General features: G+C 34.3%; 1 protein-coding gene across 2 annotated transcripts in view; it reads right to left on the bottom strand.

Annotated features, from left to right (window-relative positions):
• Window positions 1-2,171: 2,171 nt before the first annotated feature.
• The window catches only part of EPC2 (enhancer of polycomb homolog 2), a 191,222-nt gene continuing 171,673 nt past the window's right edge, over window positions 2,172-21,720 (bottom strand). Inside the window, exons 11-15 of one of the 2 annotated variants that reach the window (XM_044669886.1) lie at window positions 12,413-12,549; window positions 10,650-10,809; window positions 8,282-8,615; window positions 3,884-3,988; window positions 2,172-2,329 (exon numbers count right to left, since the gene is read on the bottom strand). In XM_044669886.1, coding sequence (XP_044525821.1) covers window positions 3,916-3,988; window positions 8,282-8,615; window positions 10,650-10,809; window positions 12,413-12,549 — 704 coding nt within the window. In that variant the 3' untranslated portion in view covers window positions 2,172-2,329; window positions 3,884-3,915. Of the gene's footprint in view, window positions 2,330-2,733; window positions 3,989-8,281; window positions 8,616-10,649; window positions 10,810-12,412; window positions 12,550-21,720 lie in introns of those variants that run through there. The other variant, XM_044669885.1, reaches the window with a different exon arrangement.

Below are 21,720 nucleotides of genomic sequence, written 5' to 3' on the forward strand. Positions count from 1 at the left end.
TAATAAGCCTTTTGGAGTTTATTTCTTCATCTTATAAAATGAAGGTTTGGAATACAGATATGGTCTCCAAAGTCCTTCCAGTTCTAAACCTAGATACTGAAGGCTGAATACAGGCTCCCCTCAGGAAAAATTGGAAAATTTCATCAATCTGGAGATTTTTGTTACTTAGAGAAACATCTTTTCAGACTACTATCTTTTTTAATGTTTCAAATGTAAAATGATGTGTTTCAAAACTACAGGTTTGCCTGGAGGATGGCAAAGCTATGCATTTTGTTAAACAATTAAGCTTAATGGGTGGAAACAACATTAGTGACTTGTAATATTTTTTTGCCTGACTGCTACCTAACTGATTCAACTGATAATGGCATAATTCAATATATGAAATAGTACTGTGGAAGATATTTCATGATATAGTACATCAGCACTTAGGTTACAAGTTGCTGCTGCTTGGATTTTTTTTTCAAAACCAAATATTAAAGAAGACTTAAGGGGGCAGCAGTTAGTTGGCTCGGTGGATTGAGATCCAGGCTTAGAAATGGGAGGCCCTAGGTTCAAATCTGGCCTCAGACACTTCCTAGATGTGTGACCCTGGGCAAGTCACTTAACCCCTTGCCTAGCCCTTACCAATACACTATATTGACTCTAAGGTAAGGGTTTAAAAAAAAAAGACTAAAGAGAAAATTATGGACTGGTGTCATTTATTGAAATTGCATCTAGGGATGATGAAGAAGAGTTCATCCTTAGAGTAAACCTGCCCAAATTCCTGAAATGGTCAGATGACTCTTTCAAACTGTATCAAAAAACTGATGAGAATAAGAGAATAGGTATAAAATGATAAGGAAGAACCTGCAGTGTATTTTACTAGTGATGGAGAAAGTCACTTCTGATGTTACTAATCACAACAGTAAAGAATAGTGATTTTCTAGAGGAATATAATGTCACTTAAGAGAAAGCAATTTGTGCTGAATGGCAGGCTTGTTACAAATCCCAATTAGTCAGGTAAAGCTGCACATGCCTTATTCTACCTTTATGAAAAAAGGGAAAAAACAAAGAAGCAAACTGAGTCACTGCTGGGATCACTACACTTTGAGCCCTATGTTCTGTACCATCTACATCTTCATCTTGAGTTAAAGCTCCAATAGCATAACACAATAACTAATATTTCAGAAAGATATGAGTTAAGAAAAAGTTAGGTTATGAGTGGTATTATTTTTAAATAGGCAAGAAAGCATAAAGTACATTTTATAAAAAAGTCTCCATCCCCAAATGGCAAAATGATAAAATTCTAGAACTTAAGAAATTAGGTTTTTGTTAAAAAGGAAGCTTGACTGCTGAAAATGACTCACTGTGAAGGTTCAAAATAAAGCATTTACAGTGGGAAATTCTGATACTAGTTAAAAAGTTGACAGATTATAACAGACTATTTTATAATGTAAGAATCCATCAGTTGGTTAGTTTAGACAGTTGTATCAGTATCAAAAAGAAACATCACCTCATCAATCTTCTCCAATTACAAAAGCTTACCTTTCTGGTCCTCTTCCCTGCCCCACTCCCCCCACCCCAAATGAAAATGTTATTGGTGTTTACATCTCCACCAAAATCTCATGACAGTATAGAGACAACCCTTGTCTCTCAAAGGTTTTTGCCAAAGGTCTTACCCTCTGGCAGGTCCTATCAAAATGAATCTGCTAAGGACCTGGTGCCAGGCCCAATGTCTATCATATGAGAATCAGCTTAGTTAGATTAGAAGGCTTGGACACCAGGTAAGATTTCTTACAGTAATTCATGAAGATCATCTACTAAGGAACAGAGACAGAGGTTGTAATGTGCATCAATGGAGGAAACAGCCACACAGGTGAAAACACAGATCTTTTGAAGTACAGAAATAATAGAAGAATTTGATACACTGCTGAACTGGCAACATCTCTTAAATGTTGATAGTCTCTTCATTTTCATAGAATTACTAATTATGTATAGATATATATATAGATATAGTTGTCATATTCCTTTAGCCACAATGAGACACTTCCACTGAAAGCAAATAATAGTCACAGGACATACCAAATCAAAGTTATTGCCTTTGTGATTATCAGCAAGCAGAACTCAAAAGAATTTAGGGTAAAATGGCAGAAAAGAGCATGGATTTTATCAGGTCAAAAGACGGAGGAAATTTAATTTATTTTTCCTGTATTTTTGCCCATAACTTATTATACAAATTTAGGACCCAATTAAAATGACTCTCAACAGAAATTTCACTTGCTGTTCTAAAATCTTGGCCCGTTAATTCAACTGACACAACCATTCACAACTTCCAGGACTGCAGATAAAACTGTAAAGTATAAAATCATTGATGTAAGTTTAAAATGTAGCTTCCATCACTTCTCATTAAAAGTAGTTATAGTCCCCCCTCATGTGACCAAAAAACCCCTTATAAAGTAACTTTACACTAAACTTTTATTCATAAAGAGGCTCACTTGCAATTTCCAATTTCTATTATACTGTAAATTAACTACATTCTGTAAAATATTTAAGAATCTTTCCATCTCAAAGGTAGCTTATATTGTATTATCAGGAAAACCATAATGCCCAATGATAGGCTTATTATAATTTTCTTTGTTAATGCTTGAAAAGCACTGTGAAAATGAAAAGTGCTGCTAAGTGCTATTATCTTTTTAAAATTTCCACTTATACTGTTTCATTTTGAAATAAACATATGCAACATGTTCATGTTTTGATATGTATTTTTATTTCCCTGCAGTTTTCACTTATCAAGAACAAGTAACAGGGAAAGTTGTCTGAACTAGTGCATAAACAAACATTCTGAAACACCACTACACATATCTAATTTACAAGAACCGTATAAAAAAAGTCACTAAAACACTACACTACGAAGGTGTCCAACGCTTACAGTCAGACTTTTTCCAACCCGTTACTTGCCTTGTAGCCACAGGAAAATTCTCCGAAATTGAAAAGACAATCTTGCCACAACCCTCCCCCCTCCCACCACCTGGGATGGCTCGATATCTAGACATCCAATAATTATTGCAATGATATAATGCAATACATACCTGGTAAAATATTCTTTACGTGGTGTGTTACAGTTTTAAAGCCGTTAAAATATGTAGTCTTCAGATAAAATGTAATCAGTTGAAAAATTTTCTTATCTGCACAGTTTATATGTGCTAGATGCATAATTTTTCCTAGTCAGTTTTTTCTGTGTAATTATTTTTTATAAACTGGTATTATAAATAGAAATATACATTCAAAATATATGGAAAAGTGAGTTACTACATTAAATTTGCATGTATCGATCCATCCCTTTCCCCTGCACAGTAATAGAAAATACTATTTTGCCTTGAACTTCATATTTGACAGTGAAATGCCACTAAAGTATTTACCAAAAAGTCCATCTAGTCAAATTGTGAAACAAAATGAACCAAGTGAAAACTTTACAGTTCCATTAGAAAAAAATTACAAGAATTTCATTTCCTAGCTATGAATCTTTAACTTTTTAGACACAAAGTTCGATTTATTTGTACAAGATACAAAATGTAAACATGGCAAAATAAATAGTTAAAACAAGTGATGCAGGATCCCATTTCATGCTCATGATCCCATTAAAGAATTATTTTTTAAATCCATTCAGTTGCAAATTCAAGTGCAAAAGCATGATGATGAATATCTACTATTCAAGTAACAGAAATAATATTGATGATACAAATAAACTATTTTACAAGGTAGTGATTTTCCCAATTTTACAAAATGTACATTATATATCGATTTAATATTCGATATATTGATAGTTCAATAGGTCCATTTTAGTTCTCTGTGATCCACAGAGTGTTGTATTTTGCATTCAGTTGGAAAAGAAATGACTACACACCATCAGCACAGGTCAGCGCCAACAGTTGGAGGTTATGTCACTTCCATTGCTACTGTTGTTTCCGCTATTCCATTTAAACCCAATCTTTCAGGTTCATGGTTCTCTCTGTAACAAGAGTAATGATAATATAAATATTAGTAATTTAAATATGATGTTAACATTGCTTACAACCCAAGAAAATTCTATATGTGAGCCCTAATTCTAAACATATATAAAATGAAATCAAAATCAAGCATTGACATAAGTGGACTAAAACAAGGAAAGTATAACTCTTTTCAATGAAAAAAATCCCTTCTATCTTGTTCATAACCTGATATACTGCTTACTTTATCAAGATCATTCATTCAATCATTTATTTAGATGCTTACCTTCTGTCTAAGAATCAAGTCAGAAGAGAGGTAAGGGCTAGGCAATGGGAGTTAAGTGCCCAGGGTTACACAGCTAGGAAGTGTCTGAGGTCAAATTTGAACCCAGGACCTCCCATCTCTAGGCCTGGCTCTCAATCCACTGAGCCACCCAGCTGCTCTCACGATAATATATTTTGCCAATTCTATTGTACTAGTAAAGAAATATCTGATTAAGCTGATGACAGGAACAACTTAAATATGTAAAACAGTATTCAAAAAGGTCTTCTGAAGCTTCTACAGTCAAGATATGTCTCAGAAACATTATGCATATAGCTGCACATAGTTTTATTTAATCTTTTAGAAATTAGTATGCATGACCATATGCTTATCAATCTATATGGCATCCTTATATAACTTGTATAACCTTCTGGCTCTCCTCAAAAGGTTCCCACATTCATCAATAACAAATGTTGAATGAGTGCATACTCTATGCAAGTTACTATGTTGGGGGAAGAAAAATTAAGATATCATCATTGCCTTTAAGGAACTCTGGGTATTTTTAAGAGGCATATAAGGAAGGCTAGAAACTTATTCTACACTAAAAACCAATCAATTAATCAATAAACATGCATTAAATGCTACTATGTGCGAGGCACTGTGCCAAAAGCTGAGGCCATAAATACAAAGAATAAAATGATCCCTGACCTTACATTCTACAGTGGGAAACACATGTATGCATGTAAAAATATACTGGAAATAAATACAAGGAAATAGGGGATAGGGGTAATAATAGCTGAGAGGATCAGGAAAGGCCTTAAGTTGAGTTTTTAAGAACACAAGGAAACCTAAGATCCGAGAATGAGGCATATGTTACAGGAGGTCAGTCTGTACAAAGGCAAAGAGATGAATGATGGAGAAAGGAATAACAATAAGGCCAACTTGTTAGACCAAAGGAAAGAAAAGAAGGAAAATAAAGGTTAATTATATAGTATAGTAGGCCAGAACTAAAGTATGATAGGCTTTAAATGCAAAACTGAGGAGTCTGCATTTGATCTTAGAGGTTAACAGGGCCTTTGGAATTTTTGTATATAGTAGGATAAAGGTGAGACTAATATTTTAGGACTATTACTTTGACTACAAAGGAGATGGTAGGGGAAAGGGAGAGAAGGGGACAAGAGGGACAAGAGGAGAAAGGAAGAAGTAAAGGATAATCAGAAATGTGAGGCAAAGGAGGGTGAAGGAGTGCTCAAACTAAATTATTTTGAGGTTGTAAACAAGAGAAAGAGGTTTAGGGGAAAAGACAATGAGTTCCATTTTGGATGTACTAAGTTCAAAATGCCTACAGGATATTTGATTAGAAATGTGTAACAGAGGATCAGTGGAATAGACTTGGGGTAAGTGACATCAGCAAGACAGTGTATGATAAACCCAAAGAGCCCAACTTTTGGGACAAAAATCCACTATTTGACAAAAACTGCTGGGAAATTTGGAAAACAATATGGGAGAGGATAGGTTTAGATCAACATCTCACACCCTACACCAAGATAAATTCAGAATGGGTGAATGACTTGAATATAAAGAGGGAAACTATAAATAAGTTAAGTGAACACAGAATAGTATACCTGTCAGATCTCTGGGAAAGGAAAGACTTTAAAACCAAGCAAGAGTTAGAGAAAATTACAAAATGTAAAATAAATGATTTTGATTATCTTAAACTAAAAAGCTTTTGTACAAACAAAAACAATGTAGTCAAAATCAGGAGGGAAACAACAAATTGGGAAAAAATCTTTATAACAAAAAACTCTGACAGGGGCCTAATTACTCAAATATACAAGGAGTTAAACCAATTGTATAAAAAAATTAAGCCATTCTCCAATTGATAAATGGGTAAGAGACATGAATAGGCAATTTTCAGATAAAGAAATCAAAAGTATCAATAAGCACATGAGAAAGTGTTCTAAATCTTTAATAATTAGAGAAACGCAAATGAAAACAACTCTGAGGTATCACCTCACACCTAGCAGATTAGCTAAAATGAAAGAAGGGGAAAGTAATGAATGTTGGAGGGGATATGGCAAAATTGGGACATTAATGCATTGTTGGTGGAGTTGTGAATTGATCCAACCATTCTGGCTGGCAATTTGGAACTACGCTCAAAGGGCTATAAAAGAATGCTTGCCCTTTGATCCAGCCAAACCATTGTTGGGTTTGTACCCCAAAGAGATCATAAATAAACAGACTTGTACGAAAATATTTATAGCTGCGCTTTTTGTGGTGGCAAAAAACTGGAAAAGGAGGGTATGTCCTTCAATTGGGGAATGGCTGAACAAATTGTGGTATATGCGGGGGATGGAATACTATTGTGCTAAAAGGAATAATGAACTGGAGGAATTCCATGTGAACTGGAAAGACCTCCAGGAACTGATGCAGAGCAAAAGGAGCAGAGCCAGAAGAACTCTGTACACAGAGACTGATATACTGTGGTAAAATCGAATGTAATGGACTTCTGTACCAGCAGCAATGCAATGACCCAGGCAGCTCTGAGGGATTTATGGTAAAGATGCTACCCACACTCAGAGGAAGAACTGCAGGAGAGGAAACACAGAAGAAAAACAACTGCTTGAACACATGGGTTGAGGCGGACATGATTGGGGATGTAGAGTCAAAACTACCACAACAATGTAACTAACAACAATTTGGAAATAGGTCTTGATCAAGGACACATGTTAAAACCAGGGGAAATGCACATCTGCCATGGAGGGAGGGGGAAGTTGGGGGGGGGGGAGTGAACGGGAAAGTAAGAGCATGAATTATGTAACCATGTTAACTTTTCAAAAAAATAAATATTAATAAATGTTTAAAAACAAAACAAACAAAAAAAAGAAATGTGTAACAGGCAATCTGTAGTTCATGACTAGAGCTCCAGAGAATAGAGCTGGATATAAAGATGTATGGAGTTGCCTGCACAAAGAAGATATATGAACCCATAGAAACTGACAAGATCACTAGGAGTGAGAATGAAAGAGGTTTAAGGACAGCCTTGGAGATACAGCTACAGTTAACTGTAAGGAAAGAATAGGTTATGGATCCTAATAAGCCAGCTGGAGAGAGGAAAGAGTAGTCAGCCAGGAAAGAATAGAATCTAAAAAGGTAAAATGCTCCAAAAACCCAGAAATAAGATACTAGTGAGAAGAGTGTATTCAAATATTAGATGATGCAAAGAGGTCCAGAAGTACAACATTTAAGACAATACTATAGACTTGGCAATGAAGAACTCAATGATAATTTTAGAGAGTAGTTTTAGTGAAGAGATTTGGAAGTGAAACTGGAGGATTTAGAAGCACATGAGAAAAGAGCAAGTGAAAGGACCTAGTGAAGATGGCTTTCTCAAATTTGGCCAATAAAAATGGAGAACTATATGTAGTGAGGATTCTAGTTTTTTTGTTGTTGTTATTTTGTTTTTTTAAGGCTGATGGAGACACGGGTGCATTCTAGGTAATAGGAATGGAGCCAGTAGGAGACAAGGAAACACTGAAGACTGGAGAATGTGAATGTTGGTAGGGCAATCTATTGGACAAGACATGGGATGATGGGTACATTTAAAGTATTGGTTAAGTGAGGGTTTATTTCTTCATGTTAGATGAGGCGAAAAGAGATAGTAGAGGAAGACATCTAATTATATCAAAAGAAATACTTGAATTTCTATATGGACATCTTAGACATAAGTAAGAATTTGCTATTCTTGTTCATATTTCTGGTTGGAATTTGGAAACTACATAACTCATTCATTTTAAACAAATTAAAAGTTGTTAGTAAGCATTTCTGTTTTGTTTATTCTGTTTAAATCAACATAATATATCAGAAAGAGTAATGAACCAAGAACCAGGAAACCTAGGTTTCTAGTATGATTTTGTCACTTCTAGGCTGAATATATAAACATGTACTTTAATGTTTCTGCACTTAGTTTCCTAACTTATATAATGGGAGGATTGGAATACAGAATTTTTAAGGTACTCTAGTATTTTGTTCTATTCTAGGCATTGACACACACCTTGCTATGCTGCTGATGGCACTGCTAGGAGTCACCTTTGGCACTCTGTCCATACTGGCAGCAACTGTGGCAAGTTTTAAGGCTGTTGGCGATGGTGCTGAAGTCCTTGTATTGATATGCACATTGACTGGAGAAACAACACTGACATTGTTGAGGTGCACTGCATTTGTCAGGCAGGAATTGTTCATGGGAAGTGTCTGAGGGCTGCTTGTGCACAATGCTGGGATTAAGTGGTTTGTGGTGGTGTGGCCAACTGTCCTTACAAGTTGTACAGTTGAAATCCCTGGGCTGGATGATAAAGCCATATTGGTGGAGTACAGAGTTTTAGAGGTTCCTAAAGGAGGAAAGAAAGATCATTTGGTGAAAATGTGAATGAAATAATTTAAAATTAAACTATAATATAACAAATGCAAATATTTATGCTAGTAAATATTTTATCAGGATTGAACACAAATATATTTTTATACTCATTAATGAAAATGTGTTTTTAATTAGGAGGAAACGAAAATGCTATCATTTCTATAATACAGTTCTAAAAATTAGTAAATTATATTTAGAATTTTACCATCTTTTCATTTTCATTACAGAAGCATTCAAAAAAAAGGAAATGGATACTGTGGGAAATACATATTCTGTTGAATATAGATAATTATAATTAGATGAAGCAATGCAATCCCTATTTTAGGGATATTTTGACAAAAAGGGAGGAGGGAAATTAAACCAGTAAGATAAGAGTGAATAAGGAATAAAAATAAGACAAAAATAACCAGCTAAGTCATATTCCTTTCATATACTAGTACTAGGTTACCTAAATGGTTGCCACAGAATCTTGGCTATCATTCTTAACTACTGTAGACTTCCAAAACTACTCCTGCCCTATCCTCCCTTCTAACATTGCCACCTACCACATTCCAAATGGCCTTTGTACCCAATTCTTCTAACTTAGGTGGGTTGACAAAATATTTTGAATTATATATAATTAACCTATTCACCCAAACTGTGTTTATGTCCAACAATAACTTCAGTAGTTCTCTCATTACTACCTTTATTTTTTACATTACTTCTAAAGTAAATATGCATCCCTGCTGCATGTGATACACTGCTAAATACATATACTCATCTCTCACAAATCTGAAGTTCACTGAAAATGGGATCATAGAAGATACAGTTTCCAATTGCTTTCAGTGTTTTAGTAAATTAGGGCAGGTATAATGTGGTATGGAAATTCCAGAAGAGCACATTTTGGAAGTTGGAGGTAGGTGGAAATGACAGTTCAGATGTTATGACAATTTGTGGAAGCCTTGGCATAAGTACCAAGATGGATGTATAATCTAGAAAAAGGAAGTCCATCATGGAAACACACACACAAAAAAAAGTCTGTGTTCTAGCAGGTGGACAGAATATTAAAGGGTGATGGATTCAAAAATAATAGTCTCTGAAGACCCATGGCAGATGGGAAAATTAGCCAGGCTCCCATATTAGTACTGATCAGGGTGAATGGTGAGCCATTGTATATGGCTATTTGTGTATTCAGTTATTGGAAGTTTAGCACTGATTTCGCCACTCTGAATAGCTTTCTCTAATTGTGGCTGACTACATTTGTCATTTAATATCCCATGAATAATGTTGTGGTGATGATATAAAAGCACAATGGGTCAGATAAATGATGATGGGATTGTCAAGAAACTAGAAAAGGTGAAGAATAGCAGGAATAAGTATAGGGAAGATTAGGCTAAATCTGTGTTGTAGGGAAAAAAGGAAGAAAGGAAGCTATGCTATTCATTGTCTCCCCTTTCATGTAGAATAATAGCTCCTGACATTCTTCTCTTTCCAATTACCTCTTTCTCCCAGATATAAATCCAGGCCCCACAAAATACCCAAACTGTGGTACTTAAAATTTGTGACTATATTTTTTCCTTGGTTTGTAAATTAAAACTCACATCACTAAGAGACAGGAGGGATTTAGCATTTCAATTGTATTAAATCAGCTAACTTTTGGACACTGGTCAATTACTATTAACTATAGCATGTATAATAGTGGAAAAATGATCAACTATGCCAACTTTAAGTTTATTTTTAATATTTTCTTTGTGAATAAAGCTTTTAATATTATAATCTTTTCCCATTCTGTTTGCCATAAGTGATATAAGGTGTTAACAAAAAGGAAGTTAAAACCTAAATTTGTGAATAACATGATTGGCAATGTGGTGCAATGGAAAAATATTAAAATGTAGGAAACCAGACCTAGTTTTAAATACCAGGTTTGCAGTTTTATGTGCCTGTGGGCGAGCCGTTTAGCCTTGTGTCTCAACTCTGAATCTATGACCTAAGTTCTTCCAGTTAATAGCACTTGAAATGTCAGCCTTACCTGAAGGCTGGACAACACCATTTATATTACTGTGGCTAGTGCTCTGTTCCTTGGTCACCTCACTGCGAGTTGGAACTGGTGCACTGACCACTGCAGATGCAGCAAAGTGGGCGCTGGCTGAATCAAGTGTTTTAGACATACAGTCAGAGGTGCTTGAGCCCTACAAAATGAACAAAGTTAAATTCTTAATTCTCTGTGACTTCCAAAGTACACCATAGAAGGGCATGACCCTAAGAGGCTGTTGACTACTCCTGAAGAACCATTTCAAAAACATAAATGAAAATATTTAGATTCTGGACTATCTTGAAATTCTCACTGCTGGACTCAGGACCTGAGGGCCAGTGTAAATATTTCATGGAATAAAATAAGTCTCTTTAGGGAAATAATGAAACTTCAGTCAATAGTCTTTATTATATAAAGACCACTGAAGTGTATACCATGTGGGATAGAGGAAACAGCCCTCTTTAATATAGTGAAAAAACTTTTGTTCTGGAACTAAGGACTTGGGTTTAAATTTTAACTCTTCGTCATATCTACTATCTGTGTGACCTTGGGTAAGTCATTTACACTTCCTGTGATCAGTTTTTCTAATCAGTAAAATGAGGAAGAGGAAGCCTGTGAGGTCCCTTTCAGTTTTAGAACTAGTGTCTCCACAGATAAGACAAAAACTGACCCTGTCTGAAAATACAGGCATCATCAATATGAATAGATCCTACCAGGTCTAAAAGACCTGAATCCAAGATGATGATAATATACAGCTGAAATAAGCCCAGACTCAGATGTTTAGTAATACATTACAGGCATTTTATTTTCAATGTGGGCCAAAAGTTCATACTCAAATTAATATTGGCCAATGATAAACTGAGGATGAAATCTGAGCAATTTCTTTTTGATATACAAGTAAATTATAAAGCTTAACAAAATCTATATGTATTATTTAAGTTAAAAACATTAGTCTGGGGCAGTTAGGTGGCTCAATGGATAAATAGCCAGGCCTGGAGACAAGATGTCCTGGATTTAAATTCTAACCTCAGGCACTTCTTTAGCTATGTGACTGAGCAAGTCACTTAACCCAAAATGCCTAGCCCTTACCTCTCTTCTGCCTTGGAAATGATCCTTAGTATAGATTCTAGGACAGAAGGTAAGGGTTTAAAAAAACAAAACAAAAAAATCATGTTGATTTAAAATCTGAGGTATACAGGTAAAAAAAAAACAAAAAAACAAAAAACAGTTCTAGTTGTCTTTCTGTCCCTACTTGAGGTAACTTCTGGCAATGGCAGATTCTTTTTGCAAAGGACTTCTCATTTCTCTATGGAAGGTATAATGATAGGCAGGAAGGCAGCAAAGCATAAAATGAAGTAATTGCTTGGTTCCTTTGAATTATTGAATTAAGGTATAATAATCTTTCATTTAAATTGAGTATAACAATATAGTAATTACTTAATTATCAGAAAAATAAATAAAATACATAAGAAAAGTTACATTTTTGGACAATTGTTTTCAGTTATACTATATCCTGACACCCTTAAGATTCCTTGTGTTTCTTTCCTCATCAAGAAATCATTAAGAACAATATCTGATTCAACGTAACACTCAAAATTTCAAGAATAAATTAAAGAAATTTACTTTTAAAAAATATACAGATTAAACTTAAAGAAAGTTTAAATATCCCTCTAAAACCAAGAGCAGCAGCATCATAGTAATTTTTATGCTAAACAGAAATAAAAAGTTAGATAAGAAAGAAAAGCCAGAGAATGCTTTACCTGTGCTTTTGGATGTGTCTGTTGTGAGGAATGCTGAGATTGCTGTTTCTGCTGAAGCTGAGCAAGTTGCTGCCTTTGCATTTGAACTAATTGCTGTTGATGTGTCTGAAACTGCTCCTCTGTGATACCCCCCGTTACTGTGTAAAAGACATTAATTCCAGAAATAAGTATATCATAAATGGTAATTAAAACATTATCATAAAATAGCCTTAAGTCAGTAAAAAGGTAAAATGTTATTAAATCTTTATAATGGGATTTATAAGTATATAAAGAAAACACAATAAAAATAAATCTTTTGGAAAAGGACAGTTTATTCAAAGGCCATAATGGAATTTAAAAACAAGCTTCCTAGATGTAATTATACTTACTGTTTTATCACTACTAGACTGCAAACTCCATCAGGGCAGGAGTAGGGTTGTATTCTTCTCTGTATCATACCCACATCAAGCAAGTGCTTGATAAATGGTTTCTGAATTGCAATTTTTATGATATAGTTTTTACCTTTTAAGGTTAGTGGTTAATTCTACATTCTGTAAATAACCTGGCATATTTCTTTCTTTTTTTTAAACTCTTACCTCCTATTTTAGAATTAATACTAAGCATCGGTTCCAAGACAGAAGAGTGGTAAGGGCTAGGCAAATAGAGTTAAATGACTTGCTCAGAATCACCAACTAGGAAGTGTCTGAAGCCAGATCAGATCCTAGGACCTCCCACCTCAAGGTTTGCCTTCTATTCACTATGCCACCTCGCTGCTCATAAATGGTATGTTTCTAGCATTTAATAAAACCAATTATGCTCCTTCCCCATGCCCTGTCCTGGCATCTTTAGTCAAGAGCTATAATTCATCAGTGTAGTGAGCTTCTATCCACCCATGTAGATTAGTAACTTATTTGCAATTTAAGAGTTTCTGGGATTTGCCAAAGGGCACTTATTGGTAAATAACCTGAGGTCACACAGTCAGCATGTATCAGGTATGCAAAATTTTAACCTAAATCTTTCTAAAATGCCTTAGAAAGATCTTACATCCACTACTGCATGCTGCCATTCTAAACTCCCAGTTTAACCAAGGACACTGAAACAATGAATAAATTATACCTTTGATGTTAAAAACAAAGCCAAATAAAAGACTATAAAGGGTACAAATTCAGCTTCCCAAATTCCAAAAGAAAACAGTCTGCATTTATTGTGAAAGCCCTTAAATGCCAAGGCTTTCCAAATTAGCTACACTTACACGTTCAATGACTAAAAGAAATCAGACTCAGTAATTCAAACAAGAAATAAGTGAAAATATTTAATAAAAGAAAAGTCCAAGTAAAATCCAAGCCACTGCTTGATTGAATGTCTCATAGTTACAACAAATATATGAAAGGCTTGTGGACTTAAATTAAAAACAAAAAAAGAAAATCATCCCCTTTAAATAAAATGTAAAAGACTTTTGTTTAAAAGACCCACTAGAAAATTAAAGCAAGCAAAACTTTCTGGAAGGAAATGTGCAAAATATATATACATTATGTTATCATTAATATTTAAATACAATACCTGTGTTTAAATATCAATCTATGCATACTCTCTCTCTGAAATAGAAGCTAGAACCCATCTATTTAGATCCTCTACTTTAAGAAATAACTAAAGTTCATAGAGGTTAAAATTACTTGCCCAAGGCCACGAAGATGGTTAAGAATGGGGTGAGAGTGGGGGACATATTTGTTTGAATCCTTCTTTATGTTACCAAATCTCTAGAAACCTACAATGCTATTCTAGAATAGTCTCAATGGAATGAAAGATGATGGAAAAACAACTTTCAAGTAACATTTTCTATTTTTAAAAACTCAACAATCTGAGATTATAATACTTACTATAAAGAGTTAGTATCCACTATTTCTGTAATACATCCATCATCTTTAAAAACCATCAACAAAATGAATTTTTCACATCTGTCTTTTCTGGAATTAATGTAAGCGTTAACACAAAAACTTTAAAACTATGACAAAAATAAGGCTTTCATTTTAAATCTAGGACCTTCAGAATCAAATAGAAACTTCAAGTATACATAAATTTCCATGAACTTGGTAAAAGGCACAATAAACAGATAAAATAAAAAAAGTAAAATTATAAGTGAAATTGAAAAACCAAATGAACAACCAAGGCCCAAATAAGAATAGAATACAATTTTCAAGAAGTATATTTATAATTGTGTCAATATGTATTCCCCTAAATGCAATGCTTATCAGGTCTTTCCACGAATGCGATTTAAGTTGTTCCAAAAAGAGTGAGAAAGAACTGCTTATCTACATTATGACAAATCTTTTTTTTTAAAGTGAAGAAGAGAGAATATTAATGCATGTTTTGATATATGATTTACATTTTTATAGAATTATTTTTAAGGAAGAGGAATAAATTAGGATGTCAATAGAATCTTTTCCCCTCCCCCCGTTTCCATCACTTAAAAATAAGAAAATAGTAAATTCTTTATAATTTGGAAATGGGGTAAAAAACTGAATTTAAGTCTTTTCCCAAATGATTAAAGATTCTACACATGAAAACTAAAACTGAACCTTGGTTCTTCTTGAATTAAGAGATCTACCTACTTGGACTATGGCTTTCCTGATTTTTTTTCCCTTTTCCTTTAAAAAAATCTCAGAAGTCTTACCTTTTGTCTTAGAATTAATACTGAGTATTGGTTCCAAAGCAGAAGAAAGGTAAGGGCTAGGCAATTAGGGTTAAGTGACTTGTGCAGGGTCACACAGCTAGAAGTATCTGAGGCCAGATTTGAAACCAGGACCTCCTATTTCTAGGTCTGGCTCTCTATCCACTCAGGGCCCCAGTATTACCACTTTCCCCAAATTATTTAATAAAAGTAATAATGATTTTTTAATCATTTCATTTTTAAATCATCAAAGCAAAAATGCAGAAATCCTTCTTCAGATATATGTTAGCCAAGTTACCTAGGCAAGTCATCACTCAAGAGAATTTCAGTTTCCCTCATATCTAAAAAGAAGAAAAAAATAGCATATATCCCACAGGGTAGAGGTAGAAGATCAAATAAAATAATATCTGTAAAAGTGCTTTGTGATTCTTAAAGAACTATATAAAGATGAACTACTAGTATTATAACTAATTTAAAAAATAATGACTGTCATGAAAATATATTCACATTTCACCATCCTATGGTAGGAAAAACCTCATATAAGATCATAGGATTTAGAGCTGTTGAGAAATTTACTACTTTTTTCTTATGTATTCCTTGATATTCTCCACTATAATAGGAGGAATAGTTGGAAATGCTTTCCATTCCTATCACTAGAGATGGATTCCTTTTAAAGTTTCTTAGTCTTTAGGTATCATCCATTCTAGGATAACAGAATTTTCGGAGTGAAATAGAACCTCAGAGACTGTCTGGTTCCACTTTATCATTTCACAGTACAATGAGGATGAGACTTTATTCAAGAAAATTCAGTTAGTTAAAAAGCAGATTTAAGGTTGAAATTCAATGCTCTTTCACCATGGCTGCCTCATATGCTAAGATAACTCTTTATTGGGGTGCATCCTAATGGTGATGTCTAAAATCATAGTTGTTCTTTCAATGGACATTCTTTTGTTAGTGTTTTTTTCCCCCAACGAGGAAGATTAATTGCACTTGCCATAATGTTTCTATTTTGTTTTGGTCAGATTTAATTTGATGGACATGACCTAAACAATATATAGGTGAAATAAGTTAATTAGCTAAAACTCCAATTCACTAGCAGTTACTACATAATGGTCCAAAGAGGAAAGCATAGAGGGACAAAATGATTATTAAGAAACACAAATACCATGAAATAGATTCAAATTTGGACTATTCTTTTGCAAAATTTTTCTAATATGAGCAATTTTGCTTTTGTTACCCTATATGAAACCGCTTGTTTGCCTTATTAGAAATCAAAATTGAAATTAAATTACTTCCATCCTAGGACATCAAGAGGGAAAATTCCCTAGAGAAGAAACTAAAAAAAAAAAAAAAAAAAAGATACATGTTATGGCTGAGGCCCTATTAAGGGTGATATCACAGTAATAATGAAGCAATTTTATTTAGTTTCTTCCTACTTTAAACTGCCTCCACAATTACCTGTTTTTGGTAAAGGAAATTATATATATTTTCTAGAAGTAGCAAGTTCTAGATCTCCCCTCCCATTCTATATTCAAGAAATTGCTTTGAGGACATACCTATCAGACCCACAAAATGCAAAAAATATTCCCATACTTATTCATGGCATGGAGCAATTACTCAAAGGCTGCTACTAGCTTCTAAAAATAATATTAAATGTACATTTACAGGGGCAGCTAGGTGACTCAGTTGATAGAGAACCAGGCCTTGAGATAATAGATCCTGGGTTCAAACCTGACCTCAGACATTTCCTATTTGTGTGACATTGGGCAAGTCATTTAACCCCAACTGCCTAGCCCTTGCTGCTCTTCTGCCTTGAAACCCATATTTAGTATCAATTCTAAGGGAGGAAGTAAAGCTTTTTTAAAAAATCTACATTTATATATTTTACAGGAAAAAGGTCCTAGTTTCCTCACCTGTAAAATGAAAGGGATGGACAATTTGACTTCTGAGACCCAGTATTAAATGTATGATCCTATGATTTCTCTCATGACTCAAACTACAGCTCAAAATTGACAGAGGATTATTCCCCCCCTCTTCCTAGAACCATTTACAGGGTACATTTTATCCTATTTTTTAAGTACAGTTCTTTTTTTCTCCCCACAAAACTTCAAGGAGATACTATTCTTACTTATATAGAAGAAACTTAAATAGTTTTCCCCAAACCCAAAGTAGAAAAGTTTTTCTGTTCCTAATTTTCATGCAAAGATTATAAGTCCTCTATTTTCAATGGATGACATGTTCCCATAGACTGTCCTAAAAATTTTGAAATTAAAAAGTTGGAAAAACTATTCTATATGGAAATATATCCTATTTTTAAAAGATCACCCTCTCTTACAGAAATGTGCTTTTAAGCCTCCCTTGATACTTTTTCTAGTAGTTTCTTTTCACTGACTAGAAAAATGGTTTTTTTTTAAATATGCCGATATCATAGGAAAGCTTTCCACCCTAAATGTATATTATACCACTTTATACTGGATTTTATTCTTATTTACTAAAGTCATTTGGTATTTTGAGTTCATTCGCCAAAGACTTAGATACCCCTCATCATCTAGCTGAGTGATATATTTAAAACTAAACTAAACTAAAAAAGCATTTCTAAGACTAAGCTTGATGTAAATGCAAATACTTACTGGCTCTGAGACTGAACATTTTCCACTAAAAAAGGACTTTGGATTATTTTAGCCAGTTTTAAACTAACTCAGTCTAGATCAGTTGTTCTTTACCTTTTTTGTGTTATGGAACTTTTTGGCAGTCTGTTGAAACATATAGAATCCTTCTCAGAATAATGTTTTTAAATGCATGAAATAAAATACACAGGAAAAGGAAATAGAGAAGGAAGCTAATTATATTGAAATATAGTTATCAAGCCACTAGCTGTGTGACCTCGGGCAAGTCACTTAACCTCTGCATGCCTTAATCCTTTGGAGAAGGAAATGGCAAACTACCCCAGTATCTTTGCTAAGAAAATCTCATGGATGGTATGAACCACAGGGTCATGAAAAGTCAGGCACACCTGAACAACAACAGTCACCAAAACCTTAAAAATAAATAAATAAACCAGGTCACAGACCCCCCAGGTTAAGAACTCTTGGTCTGGTCTAAGTTTTATCAGTTTAAAAATAGGGATCATCATACAGTATACTATCCTAATGTCAAAATCAGATATAATATGGAGAGAGAAGGATAGTGTAGTATAGTGCAAAGTATGCTGAAGTCAGATAACCTGGATTCCAATCCTAGCTATGTTACTTATTGCCTGTGTTGATCTTGATAACATACAAATTTTCTGGGCTTCAGTTTCTTCATCTATAAAATATGGGAGTGGGATCAATTGATTGCTACAGTTCCTTTCTAGTATTAAAACTATGACCCTATTATGCTAATCATTTGCTATTTTTTTTCCTGGAGTCACCAGGCTTGTCACTCTCATTGAACAGTTTGTGTTAGTTGGACTTATTCTTAACAAGTAATAGTAATGCTTATTGATAATAGTTTTCTGTTCTCTCTAGAGTGTTTATAAAATTTTTTTTTTCATTAAAAATGGTCATAAGGATAGGGTCTCTGTTCTGTTATAAATAAGTTTTCATTGTCTGGTTCAGTTTCAAACTTTTAGGTTGAATATTAAAAGCAAGGCCAAAAAACACTTCTGAGTTGATGTAAAGGCCAGTCTGGAGCAAAGGTTGTGAATTCCTTTCAAATAAATCATAATGTGTCTATTATAGATAAAAGATCAAAATTCAACTAATAATCACAAGAAATTGGGGTAAGAGAAAGCAAAAAAAGAAACTGGTTCTGCACTGTTTTTTTATGCCAAAGTTAAATAGATTGTTATAATATAACAATATATTATAATTTATATAATATAATAATAGTTATAATATAATAAATTCATTCAGAGCTTCTGTATTATTGTTCTTTGTAAAAAAAATCCTTCCCGGTTTCCCTGATGTTTCTCTACCCCAACCCCTCCACTCTTACCACTACTTTTAACAGTGATTCATTTGTTTTAGCCTAGGCTGGTATAGACAGAGATGTCTGGAAATAATGCTTGGCGAGGAGCACTTTGCAAGAAATATTCTAGTAAGGAGGGAAGGCTGTACATCAGTGGAAAAGGAGGTCCCAGACTCATACTAGAACTTCCAACATGAGACAGGTACCATCTGGGAAGCTTTGTCATCCACTAGCCCAACTCTGGGTCACAGATCCAGAGTCAACTGAGAATGAGACTTGTACCCAGAGTGGCATTATAGAATAAGGAGCCTTGGGCTGTGTAACCATAAGTAATCAGCAGCTGTATGGCTCAGATCCCAGAAGCAGAAGGGGATCTCAGTTCCAGCTTCTAAATCAGCTTGAATCCCACAGAAGAAAAACCAAGGCAAGGGATCCCAGACCAAAGGAAGCCAGCATATTTGTTCCTCTGAACCAGCAGAGCTTCCTAGCTGGCTGATGGGGCTAACTCTGGTAGCAGTTTACTCTTGATTAGACCCAACCTCAGGCCAGGAACTTGAAATGGAGCTCAGACCGAGGGAAGTAGTAATCAAACTTTGCTCCAGATCAGGACACTTTTAAGACCATTGGGGGTTTGCAGGTCTCCAGCCTAAGCTGTCCCCGAGGTCCTGGAACAACACAAATCAATACTCCCAAAAAGCAGCAACAAGACTAGTCTAGACTGTCCCTTTGGAAGGGCTCAGAATTCAGTCCTCACACAATAAGTCACTAAGGTGGAACAATGAGCAACAAAAAAAGAATTCCACATTAAAAACAAATGAACAAACAAAAAAAAACCAAACTGCTTTAAGTGACAAGGACACTCAAGACACAAACTCAGAAGAGAATGACTCCAAATCACCCACAAGCAAAGCCTAAAGGAAAAATGCAGCTTGGCAACAAATTCAACTAGAATTCCTAAGAGTTTAAAAACTTTTAATAACTATAGGAAAAAATTGAAAAAAAGAAATGAGAAGCTATGGAAGAAAGAATTGGAAAGGGAATTAACAAGTACAAAACTTTCTCTAAGCAACGACATACTCCCTGAAAATTTTATTGGACCAAATAGAAGTCAATGAGTCCAGGAGACAAAAATGAAATATTAAAACAAAATCAAAAGAGAAAATTACAAGAAAATGTTAGGTATTTTAAGGCAAAAACAACTGATCTAAAAATAGATCAGGGGAAAAAATTAAGAATCATTGAACTCCCTGAACTCCATTAACATAACCCTTCAAAAAGAGCTTGGCTACCCTTTTTTGGGAGCCTGTGTAATTTGAAAAGAAGATGGGACTATGAGTCAGGAAGCCTAGATTCTACTTGTCTCTGCCACTGAGTCACTGTGTGACATCATTTCTCCTCAGTTTTTTGACCTACGAAATGAAAGGGTTAGACTAGCTGATCTCTAAGTTCTATTCCAGCTCTAATATTCTATGACAATAGTACAGGAAAATTTCTAGTACTTTTATACAATGTTTTATTCTTATAAGATTAAGCATTAACAGTATCCCATGTAAAGGCTTAAAAAAACGCTTTCTTCAGATAATTCTATGAGCAACATAAGGAAAGCATTATACTCCTCATTTTCTAGATCAGGGTATTACTAAAGGTCATAGAAGTTAAATTACTTGGCTCTTATGGCAGCACTGATATTCAGACCTAGGTATTCTGAATGAATCCAGTGTTGCATTTCCTACAGAATGCTGTGTCTTCTGCCTAATATTACCCTAACTTTAGAGCTAAGGAAACTAATTCTCAGAGGTTAAGTGACTTGATATAAAATTGTATGGCTAGCTTCAGGAAGAACTACACATGGGTGAGTCTTCTAACTCTTAGTCCAATGCACTTTCCAAAGAAGAAAGTTTACTTACCATTTTGCCTGGCCAATTTGTTTTAAGGGGAAAAAATAACTTACTCTACTGAAAAATGACAAAAAAGCTTATATTTGAAATTCCTGCCAAAAAAAAAAAATACAACTTTCTACATCATATCATGCAATCATGGTAGTCTGCTTTAGCTTTGTAGTATGTTCTTGAAGGAAGCACAAAATTACAATATGTTTAAAGTACAGTACACATCATATAGGGGGAAAAAAGAATGTGCTTGGTCTGTCAAATAGGAAGGAAAAAATTTCAATTATTCTATGATTCATTCTCACTGAAATGCTAACTGCTGAGAAAGTTGTTGGAATTTAAAGTCTCTTGAAAAGTATACATATACACAAAACATGTGACATATTTATATGTTCTTACCTCCCTACCAGAAGTAATCTCTTTTTTTCTGTTGAAATATAGTTAGTACTTCATACTATCTTACTAGATTTGCCTCCCTACCAGAAGTAATCTCTTTTTTTCTGTTGAAATATAGTTAGTACTTCATACTATCTTACTATCTTCACAGTCTATCTTACATTGCAATTATTTGTATAAAGTAGCACATGAAACTGCTGAACTGAACCAGTTCTCTCAGAGGAAAACCTTGGTTCATTTTCCATTATACCGGGTTTCTTTTCAACTAGGCTGTAAACTCTACAATGCCATGAAGCTCCTTTGTATTTTAGCATTGAATGAAATATAGCAAATGTTTAATAAGTATTTGCTAGATTGATGCTATGCAGGTTTAACATTTATTTGAAATGGATATTTAAATGCTAATATCTAGTAAAATTAGTTAA

This window comes from Gracilinanus agilis, chromosome 3 (genome assembly GCF_016433145.1).
Source record: "Gracilinanus agilis isolate LMUSP501 chromosome 3, AgileGrace, whole genome shotgun sequence".
NCBI lineage: Eukaryota > Metazoa > Chordata > Mammalia > Didelphimorphia > Didelphidae > Gracilinanus > Gracilinanus agilis.